An 11,515-nucleotide genomic window follows, 5' to 3' on the forward strand; every position below is an offset into this window, starting at 1 on the left:
ACATGTCAAAGCAGAAAATCATAGAAATGTCCAATCTGTGAGTGAGTAATGTATCAATAATATCCAGACCTATCGTGACACGGATGTTGGTAAATTAATTGAGGAAAGTAAGGATATTAAGTTGCTGCAGATGCCCCTGAAGTACAGTAAAGATCAAACATATTTCTCACAGGACACAAACAGGACAGGACTCATCATCGCTGCCTGACTAAAAAACAAGCCGTTAAAAACATGTCTTCTAGTTCTCTCCAGCCTGAGCGCTACACTTGAATGAATCCACTTACTGTTGTTGGCAAAGTGAAAGAGGATTTCTCTTTGTACTTTGATTTCACTTTTTCCCATGGGAAATGATTCAGCCATGCAACACAAGGACCTTAAAGATAATTAAGTTAACTTTTCACCTCTTGGGTTCCTGTACTGTGGTACATCAGAGGGTTGGGATTCAAACGATTACAACAATAAACACACTCACAGTGGTTTTTCTTTACAACTTTGTTTATTACACAGCATAATGAGGAGAAACACGTTCTCTGAAATCAATTGTTGCGTAAAATAGTGCAACACCCGCACTTACATTTAAGGTAGAGTGTGCACTTTGTGCTTCCGATGTGGTACATAAATAGAGAAAATGATAGCATACACTTTTAGTATCTGAATGAAGCCTTTCATAAACAAGGCATGAATCTCCCTATGTAGTTATGAAATGCACTATACATATTGCTTTGCCTTTCCACTGTCACATGACACTAATTTTGCACCATGCAGATTTACACACAAATATCCTGTTTTGTACCTCAAGGATATTTGGTTTGTACATAAACATAATTTTACCTTCTACTAGAATATGTTTTTTGTAATTAAAGACATGTTCCGTTGTGTAAAACAGGCTTGATTTGTTTGATGGGTACGTTTCTTATTTGCAAGCGTAACGCATTCGTTTTTTAAATGATGTTTTATGTTTGCAAACCACACCGAGTTTGTCTGTGAATTGAAGTGTGTATTTGTAAGCATTTGGCATGACTTTAAGTGCATATATCAGCAGATTAAATTCGTAATAATGAGGAGTAATAAGCACAAAAAGTCAAACATACGTCAGCTCATTCACATGTGCCAACTTGTATTTTACCTTAGGACTGAGGAATAAATAAATAAATAGGCTTTAATTGCTTTTTTTTTATGTTTAGTTGACATGTAGATAAGGCTCAGTGCTTGCATGTATCATTTTACTAATCACCATTATTGTGTTTTTAAAAAGATACTACATAAATACAGTATTACCAATGTGCATCAGAAGTCATGTCATGTCCCATAGGCTGTTGCCACTACACCGCCATCTGCTGGGAACACCAAGGAATCACAGAAAGTGCACATCAAATTTGAACATGAATTGAATTGGAATAATGTAAATTAAAGAAATACAAGAAAATGAAAAAAATAAATAAAAAAAAAACAACACTAAGGGGCTGGATTCAGCCATCAGACCATAAATTACCACTGCTGGTTACAAGGTAGGACTCAATGCACAAAAGCATCATTTAGTTTCCCATTTTCTATAAATACATAAAGTAGATTCTGCATAGTAAACAAACTGATAATCCATTACCCTTTAAACATAATTATCGCTTTATGATCACATCTGCAGTTGTTTATCTATGAACAGCATCTTCAAACAACACAGACTGGTAGAGTAATTTACCAGCAGGCCACTCCAGTAAAACTATAAGGCTACACTTCCTGTTTTAATGGTGAGCCATGAAGTCAGAAAATGGAAATTAGGCCTGAGCAATATATCGAGATTTATATGTTTGGCGATATAGAAAATTACAATAATGCCTGTATTTTTATTTCATACCTTAGTTTTGGATTAAAATACTTGGTTTATGAGGGATTATTGAGTGTGTCCTAATGCAGCCCTTCCTCTAAATAAGCCACACTACAGAACTCACTCACACATGCTGTCCCTTATAGGAGAAAAAGGCCTAAAGTGGGACTTATTGTGCAGACGTTTGTTAATAAATGTGCTTCGTTGTCATTTTTTAACACAAATTTAACCCAGAATTGTCTTCCTGGAAAGACTTTATCGAGATTTATATCGTATACTGTATTACAATTTTAAGAAAAAAATATTGAGATGTGAATTTTGGTCCATGTCGCCCAGCCTTAATGGAAATACTTGATTATTTGACAGTATGATCAAACAAAAGAGACAAAACTGCATCAGTTGTGGAGTATAACTCTGTCAGTGAACAGTGGTCAATGTATGTGATGTAGTCAGACGGATGTGAAACGGTGAAACTGCAACAGTGTCTAAAAACGTATATTAACCCTCCTATTATCCTCAAATATTAAAATTGACACATTTTACCCTTGGGGTCAATTTGACCCCATGGATATTTACCTCCAGAAAATAATTTTCAGAAACTTTAAAGTTTTTGTGCCAGGCACTTTGTATATTTGTTGAATACATACAGTAAATAAGACCTTGATAATGATACATTGACCTATTCTCTAGCGCCACCATCAGACCAAACTTTTCAATTACAATTCATTTATCTTGAATAGTTTTCACCCAAATCATCAAATTTACTGACAACATTAAAGCTGATATGAGGAGTTTCTGAGAGGGCGTCTCCATCTCCCGCCCTAAACCAGCTTCACTTCCTCTGCAATCTACCAGAAGCCACGCCTCTTATTTTCCTGCACGTGCATCGCGGAACATTACAAGGGCTCATCTATACGTCTATGGGTCAGGTAAGAGCCAAAATTATATTTACCTGTTTGCATTCGGCACATTGAAAAAATATCATCACCATAATTGTATGTTTAATCTATTGAACCCATCAAATTAGGAACATTTATGAAATATTAGGCAGAAAAAAAAATGTCAACTATTATTTTATGAATGACAACAATTGAATGGGGTCAAATTGACCCCAAGGATAATAGGAGGGTTAATAGTGAGTAAATATCCTATTTAAAGAGTAACTAAACCCCTGCTTTCTCCTGACCTGCTACTGGGAGGGAAATTCAAAAAATTCCTTGATTATGGGTGGGGCTCCTGGAGCAGTTAAGACACGCCCAGTCTATACTGTAAAATCTCCAAAGAACAATATATGCTATGCTAACTAGCTACTCATTACTCAATATACCTCTCTATTCACTCCTCTCAATCCAACCTACTTACCACAGATTGTGGAGCCCACAGGTGCTAGTTTATATAAAAGGGGGCGGGGCTAAAAACATCACATGATCTTGTTCTCAGCCAATAGTCACTTGTAATAGCCAGGTTTCTACCCATAGAGGGCAGTCACTCTGATATTTTACAACTAAATAGGCTAAAATTGAAATATATTGGCTAAAATGTTGAGTTGGACCAGGATCAACCAACAGCACTACTTCATACCCAAATATATTTGTATTCAGCAGAAAAAAAAGGGGGTTTTGGGGTTTAGTTACTCTTTAAGAACAGTTTGGTTTACTGGCATTACATTTGGTTTCAGTGGGACATTTGTCTCCATTCATCGTTGTCTGTAGCTGAGCTCTATGAGTGAATGATATGGTGCCGTTTTAAATGGTGCATGAGGATGAAGGTTTTACCGCACTGTGCACAGCTGTAGGGTCTTTCCCCGCTGTGCGTACGCTGGTGGACCCTCAGGCTGCTCTGCTGCGTGAACCTCTTCCCGCACTGTCCGCAGCCGAACGGCTTCTCCCCGGTGTGCGTGCGGTGGTGGATGCTGAGGTGGGACGAGCACTGGAAGCTCTTCCCGCACACCGTGCACCAGAATGTTCGCTTTCTTTTGTGACATTTCTGGTGCAGCTTCAGCTGGTGCACGCGGCTGAAAGTCTTACCACAGTGCGAGCAAATGAAGGGACCTCTGGCCATCCCGGGCTGATGTTTCAGTGAGTTTTGGTGGTGAAGGTTCGTCTGTGGATGAGTAGCGGTTGCTACGTCTGCAGCACTACTCTGCCTTTCACAGCAGTCACCTGATTGTCTCATTTGAGCTAAATGCAGCGAGTTTCTCTGCAAGTACATTTGCTCCTTCAGCTTGTCCTGGTGGGACAGACCAACCTGTGGCTTGGGCTGAAAACTGGACGACTGGGCAACTTCTTTGTCATACTCACTGCTGTAAACGTTGCAAGGCCGCGACGATGGCAAGTGCGGAACATTAGACTGCTTATACCCAGCGTTAGATTCTCTGTTTGCATCCGGATGACTTGAAAACGTGTTGGAATACTCCTCGACTACGCTGTTAAAGTCAGGAAAACCAGCTTCAATGTCATTCACTTCAATGATGGTGGACCACAGCTGATTTTCTCTTTCATTGAAGGAAAAGTCAGCTGCATGTTGATTCTGCTTTCCCACGTTGTGATGACACTTTTCTTCTACGACTGACAGTTGGTCGTCATCTTTCTCCGTCTTGACCGTAAATTGAAGCCCGTTGACTTCCACTGTACGCTGAGCAGAGTTGTATAAGTTACTGAAATCTGGGGACTTCTGCCTAGTGAGCCCTGAATGAGTTAATGGGTGGTTCTCGAACTGCTGGTTGTCGGTTGTGTCATGGTACTGTAGAGGCGGATCTATGAATGACATCATTCAGGAGGTGTCAGTATGTGTCTGTTTAACTCATGGGAAGAAACAAGTCAACGAGCTAATGTAACTCATGCTCAAACTTCTATTCATGAACTCAAATTAGTTTGGACATCAGAATCCAATAAGCACCATAATAGCCATCCAAATCACAAGCGTAATATTCTGTGGCCAGCATCAGAAAAAAAATGGATACCCCTCCCCATGGTAGAACCAAACACAACTGTATTTTCTAAAATGTGATTTACAGTATAAGAAGTGAGGTGTGGTGTCTGGAATTGGTAGCAGGGATGTTTCTGAGCGCATTTTAGTGATATACCCTGGGGACGATTTTCGCAATTTACCAAAAACACAGAATTATCAAATAAATATATTTCAAAATGTTTTTTTAATTTCATGTTTGATATCAAAAATGTCCACAGTGACCACGTTTACATGGGAGCTTTAATTCCTCTTTGAAGCAGAATAAAAGTTGATTCCTCTTTAACCTGACCTTGTAAACACATCATTCCTAATGATAATTTAATTCCGAATTAAAGTTAATTCCGAATTAAAGTTAATTCCGAATTAAGTGGCTGGTTTATTTCATTTTTAATTCCGAATTAGATAATTCCTCTTTCGTGTAAACACTTTACTTGGTTAAAGCCGCTTTAAGTTAATTTGGATCGTTTTGCGCTTGCGTGATGACACACTGGTGATGACATAATCCAAGATGGCGGCGGCCAGGACTCCAGCCTAGACTATTTAATAAGAGCCTTAAAAGACATGGATATAATGAAAAGAGTGGATGGACGGAGGCATAAACATGCAGACTTTCACACAGACTTATTAAACTCATACGGACCTCGGTAAATGGAACAGGCTTCACCAACTGGCTGGCACTAGGACCCTGAGGCGGAGTAAATGCATCCCGTACTGCATTCACAGGCTGTAATATCACCAGTTTATCATTTTACCAGTTGTTAGAGCTACTATCAAATATTTATTCCTGGTGATTGTTTTCCAGAGTTTTACTGGGCTTTTTACCGGTGATTAGTTCTTGTTTCCCGAAGCAAAACACTTTAATTCCGAATGATTTAATTCTAAATAACTAATTCCAAATTAAAAAACATTATGTAACCATGGCCATTGATGAGACATATCTTCAACAAAACAATTTGGGTCGCTTTGAAATCTATTTTGGCCGTCAGATGACAAAAAGTGACAAATTAACAGTCAAAAACATTTTGACTTTGCATTTATTGTTGCGCAAGATTGTCCATAACATCGTCAATATACATGTCAGAGTATTTTCGATTATGTCGGAAAGTAAGGGGGTAATGTTAGTTAAGGGACTATATTCACGCAATACTTGTTTCTTCTTGCAAAAGTATTATTTCATGAGCTTGGGGAATGGATTGGGATGATTTTCAGACATTAAACAATACTCTGTCGTGAATATTGACAATGTTATGGACAATCTTGCGCAAAATGATTCCCAAAGTCCAAATATGTTATCTTGTCACTTTTTGTCATCTGATGGCAAAAAACTAGAGTTATAAATGACCCAAATTGTTGTGTTGAAGATATGTCTCATCATTGTAAACATTTTGGTACCAAATATGACATAAACAAATGTTATGAAGTAAATATGACAATTGTGCGTTTTTGATAAATTTTGTTAAATAAAGGTTAAAAAAAAAAGGTTAAAAAAAAAAAAGAAAAACTGATATGGATGCATTTTGAATAGATCCGAGAATCGTGCGCGACATAATATTGTGATATCGCCGAATAAATTTTTTTTCAACACCCCTACTTCTTATATATCATACTTAGAAAAAAAGTTGTGTTTTGTTCTACCGTAGAGAGCGGTAACTCCCCAAATATGGCCCTTTGGACATATGGCCGTTAACCTAGAAATGATACATTAATCTGTAATGTATTACTCCTACTGGACACTCTTACTTTTCAAAATCTACGCATTTTAATTTAATTACGGTAGAATTAAAACCTGTAGCTGGAGGTCCCTAAACAAGATTGAGCACCAAGTGAAACGTGATAAAGCAGAACTCACCAACGGGTGCAGCAGGTTCCCTGAGCCACAAGGCCTCATCAGGACTCTCCTCTTTAATTGTGAAAGGCAGGGTTCCATCTTCGTCATCTGGAAACTTCAGAACACACTATGTCTGTTAGGTGTGTTTTAGACACACATGATTTCATCTCATCATAGGATCAGAGATATGGTTCCACCATTGAGCCTGTACCTCAGTTTTTGACTCTGTTTCGGGCCAAATATCATATATTTCTACTCTGTACAATACTAAATAATATTTGTTAATAATGTAGTAATAATACTAAATTATGACTAATTGATTGTTTCACAGTCTTGCATTTGAGTTCATAGATTGTTCTATGGTGCAGAGTAGGAGTTATTTCATTTTATTTTATTTTTTTTAAAAGAACCCAATCTGATTGACTCAATTTAATCAGATAGAGGTGGTTACATGCAAAGATGTATTCACGTTTATTCATGTTTCTATCTAACAGCAGTGACAGACAGGCTCGGGTAAGCCTAAAATGAGATTTTCTATTCATTTATTTTGCACCCAATATGACAAACAATTCAATATAAGTTAAATTATCATTTTTTTTTGCAATAGAAGCAAAATACAGACCTTAATATTTCCTGTTGGACTCGTGCAGCTGCCCTCCGCGTTAGTTCCATCAGTTCCTCTGTTCAAGTGGGTTTCTGAGTAAAAACATTAAAATCATTTTAGAAACAACTTGGTTTAAAACCACATATCATATAAAGACGCATATCTTGAATATTTCCAAACTGTATTAACTATTTCTAAACCAACAAAAAAATATGAAACCTTCTTCTCTATTTCCATCAGACTTCTAGTCACACTTACAATTGATTTATTCATATTTCATATCTTGGATCTACAAAGACAAAATCAAAGCTCTTCCCCATTTCTAGTATCCACTTTATTCCTAGAACCACCTACTGTATGTAAAGATAAAACACTTACTGTGTGACGAGAGGTAACATGTAGTCTGTGGCGAATGAATGAAAAAATCAGTTCTTATTTAAAAAAATAATCATTCAGTGGATACACTTTTTTAAACAAATGTAACGTATAGCAGGATGCAAAGTGAAGTTTTATTTATCTGTTAGTTATAAATTCACAGCCTCTATCACAGACTTTTATTTTTGAAAGTCTGGAAGAGGAAGTTGGTTTCTGTGTTGCACTGGAAAGATGATTTGTGTTTAATCATTCAACTTAGCTCCTCATTGGTGATTTATGCTTTTATCATAAAGGATAATCTACTTTTAAAGTAGGAGGCATAGCAGTTTAGGTAAAACAAGCAAGCAGCTTTTTAGCATGGAAAAGCCCATTTCAAACGGCTGTCAAAGATTTAGTTATAAAGGGCAAAATACGAAAAAAAAAAAAAAAAAAAAGGAATCTAGACAGTTTTAACAATGATTTATTGGCTCCATAAAAGAAAAACTGATGTTTAAAAAAAATGCCATTCTTGCATTGACTGTTCGCATAAGAACACAATTCAAATTAAATTCAAATTAAATTAAAATTCCAATAAATCAAAAACCTGTGAATCATTTGTATAAGACAATCTGAAGATGTGCTAAATTTGCAATATGTTTAAATCTATTATTTTATCAATTTCTATTTAATTTATAACTTTTCTATGATTGACAATTGTTTGTTTTCCTGTCCTTACTGTTGTCACTTACATTTCAGGTTGAAATTACCCTTTGTTTCTTAACTTCTTTTTATATTTGCTCAGTCTTATGTCTGTATTTTGTTTTATTTTGATATCGGATTTTGTCTATATTGTTTGTATTGAAAAACAAAGTAAAAAATATATATATATATTTTACTTTGAAAAAAAAAAAATATATATATATATTTTACTTTGAAAAAAAATAAATATATATATATATATATTTTACTTTGAAAATATATATATATATATATTATATAAATTAATTTTTATAATTAAGTTATAAATTAAATAGATATCGATAAAAGAATGAAAAAACAAACACATTAATAAGGGCTATCTTATATTAAATTGAAGCTACCACCCGGAAGTGATGAAGTGAGCAAAGCAAAGAGGAGGCGGATGTCACGCAGAAATGTCTCTTCGCTTTTGCATAAATGCGCATGCGCATATTCATTGGCATGTGTTTGTTCAGGCGTCTTAACAAAATAGGGGGTCTAAGCCGTAAACAACAGGGTATATTAAGCGATAATTAAGTGTTTTAAATCTGTACAGAAGTGTAAACAATTGCCTTGTTTTGATATGACACTGATAGTGATCGAACTGAACGTGATAGGCCACAGTACACGTAAACTGAGCCTCTTACCGAAGCGAAGCTGTAGCTGTGAATGCTCGGTCTCCATCGTCAGCAGTTTCCTTTTCAGCATCTCGTTCTCGCTTTGTTTTTGGGAGATTTCAAGATGTAAAAACGCGCATTTATCATCCACCAGTTTGGCGATTTCTGCCACGGCAGCCTTCACCAAAACCTCCATTATTGAAGATAACTGTGTTTGGAACGGGACGCGTGACGTCATATTTAACTGTACAACACAAAACTCATATAAATTACATTTAAAAAAAAATAAATTAAAAAAAAAAAACGTCCTTCCGCACTACAAAATACGAGAGATAACGACCGAAGCCGAAATGTTTCAGATCCTTGTTGGAGCTGCTGTCTGTCTTCCGTTTCGTTTTACCGTAATCACCGGAATAGAACCGCAGTAGGAAAGGTGGTGAAACACTGAACTACAGCTACAAGTCTGCACAAGATATCATCCTAAAAAAATACAGCCATGACTTCAGTAGTCCAGGAAGTGACTGAGAATGATCAAAGATCAGATAACTGGTAGATAAAATACATTTCATTCATTTATTTGACTCTTTGTGTTTACAAATAACAGAAAACTAATAAATCACCCAGACAGAACACCCATTCTGTGACATCGCTTTCAATGCAGATAAGAATTTCTAATATAGCCCTTCAACTTTAATTTGACTGATATCACCTGAACTAAATTATAAGAAAAAGAACTTTGCTGAAAATTTAGAATGAAAAACTACCAAAAAAAACAGAATCAGAATCAGAAACAACTTTATTGACCAAGAATGTATGTTATACACACGAGGAATTTGACTTGGTGAACTGTGCTCTCTCTAATAGTGTAAACATTAAATAATAACAATAAACTAGAAAAATAAAAATAAATATAAACAATATTTAGACTAATATGTGCAGAACTAAATAAAATAACAAGATAATGGTTGTAGATCCAAACCAGACAGTGATGGAGGTGCACAGAACAGACTGAATGATGGAGGTGTAGAACATTATCAGCAGCTCTTGGGGCAGGTTGAACTTCCTCAGCTGTCGCAGGAAGTACATCCTCTGCTGTGCCTTTTTCCTGGTTGTGTCTATGTGGGAGGACCACTTCAGGTCCTGTGAGATTCTGGATCCCAGGAACCTGAAAGAGTCCACGGTAGCCACTTTTCTATTCAGAATGGTAAGGAGGGGAGTGGGGGGGGATTTCTTCTGAAGTCCACTTGCATCTCCACAGTCTTGAGCGGGTTCAGCTCCAGATGGTTCTGACTGCACCAGAGAGCCAGCTGTTCCACCTCCCGTCTGAAGGCAGACTTGTCCCCGTCCCGGATGAGACCGATGACGGTGGTGTCGTCTGCAAACTTCAGGAGTTTCACAGAGGGGTCCCCTGAGGTGCAGTCATTGGTGTAGAGGGAGAATAGAAGTGGGGAGAGAACAAACCCCTGAGGGGCGCCAGTGCTGAGTGACTGGGTGCTGGATGTGATACTTCCCAGCCTTACTTGCTGCTTCCTGTCAGTCAGGAAGTTGGTGATCCACTGACAGGTGGAGGCCGGCACTGTGAGCTGGGTGAGTTTCTCGTGAAGGATGTCCGGGATGATGGTGTTGAACGCAGAGCTGAAATCCACAAACAGGATCCTAGCGTAGGTCCCTGGGGAGTCGAGGTGATGCAGGATGTAGTTCAGTTCCATGTTGACTGCATCCTCGACAGACCTGTTTGCCCGATAGGCAAACTGCAGGGGGTCCAGCAGGGGTCCTGTGATGTCCTTCAGGTGGCTCAGTACCAGCCTCTCAAAGGACTTCATGACTACAGACGTCAGTTGTCTGCTTTTGCAAATGAACCTTATAAAGAACCTGTGTTTTGCAGATTAGTCTTTGACTGAAAGAAAATTGTACAGTGTTTGTTCACTTGACCAGAACCGTAATTTACTCTTCCGCTTCAGTTTGCCAAAAAAAAAAAAAAAACACATGAAGGACTCCCAGACCATGAGAAATAAAATTGTCTTATCTGATGAGACCGAAATATTCTAAGCAGTATATGTGGAGAAAACCAGGCACTGTTAATCACCTGCCTAAACACAATCCCAACAGTGAAGCATGGTGGTGGCAGCATTATGCTTCTTCGTGTTTTTCAGCTGCAGGGACAGGACGACTGGTTGCAACTGAAACTAAACGTGAATGCGGCAAAGTGCAGAGATATCCTGGACAAAAACCTTTTCCAGAGTGTTCAGGACCTCAGACTGCAGTCGAGGGTTCACCTTCTAACAAAACAACGACTTGAGCACATGGCTAAAATAACAAAGGAGTGGCTTCGGAACTGTTCTTGAATCACCCAGCCAGAGCCCTGACTGAAGCCCTATTGAGCATCTCTGGAGAGACCTAAAAATGGCTGTCCACCAACGTTCACTATCCAACCTGACAGAACTGGAAAGAATCTGCAAAGAAGAATGGCAGCCAGGGGTTCCCCAAATCGAGGTGTGAAAAAGTTGTTGCATCATTTCCAAAAAGTCTCATGGCTGTATTTGCTCAAAAAAGTTCGTCCTAAATACATGCAATCATAAGAA

At 37.8% G+C, this 11,515-nt stretch overlaps 1 protein-coding gene across 1 annotated transcript; it reads right to left on the reverse strand.

Annotated features, from left to right (window-relative positions):
- Positions 1-3,209: 3,209 nt before the first annotated feature.
- Positions 3,210-9,332, reverse strand: LOC114479434 (zinc finger protein 27-like). Its single transcript, XM_028473102.1, has 4 exons — positions 8,964-9,332; positions 7,243-7,316; positions 6,642-6,735; positions 3,210-4,578 (listed from the first exon to the last, which is right to left on the reverse strand). The coding sequence occupies exons 1-4, from the start codon at positions 9,169-9,171 to the stop codon at positions 3,542-3,544; spliced, it is 1,413 nt and encodes a 470-aa protein (XP_028328903.1). The 5' UTR covers positions 9,172-9,332; the 3' UTR covers positions 3,210-3,541.
- Positions 9,333-11,515: the final 2,183 nt, after the last annotated feature.

This window comes from Gouania willdenowi, chromosome 17, assembly GCF_900634775.1.
Source record: "Gouania willdenowi chromosome 17, fGouWil2.1, whole genome shotgun sequence".
Lineage (NCBI taxonomy): Eukaryota > Metazoa > Chordata > Actinopteri > Blenniiformes > Gobiesocidae > Gouania > Gouania willdenowi.

What these genes read in the sequence shown, in the direction of transcription:
- LOC114479434 (XM_028473102.1), bottom strand. Translation starts at nt 9,171, where the DNA reads ATGACGTCACGCGTCCCGTTCCAAACACAGTTATCTTCAATAATGGAG. An exon ending in ACAGCTACAGCTTCGCTTCG is followed by an intron (nt 7,317 to 8,963) that starts GTAAGAGGCTCA and finishes GTTTTTACTCAG; the next exon opens with AAACCCACTTGAACAGAGGA. An exon ending in GGAACCTGCTGCACCCGTTG is followed by an intron (nt 4,579 to 6,641) that starts GTGAGTTCTGCT and finishes TGTCATTCATAG; the next exon opens with ATCCGCCTCTACAGTACCAT.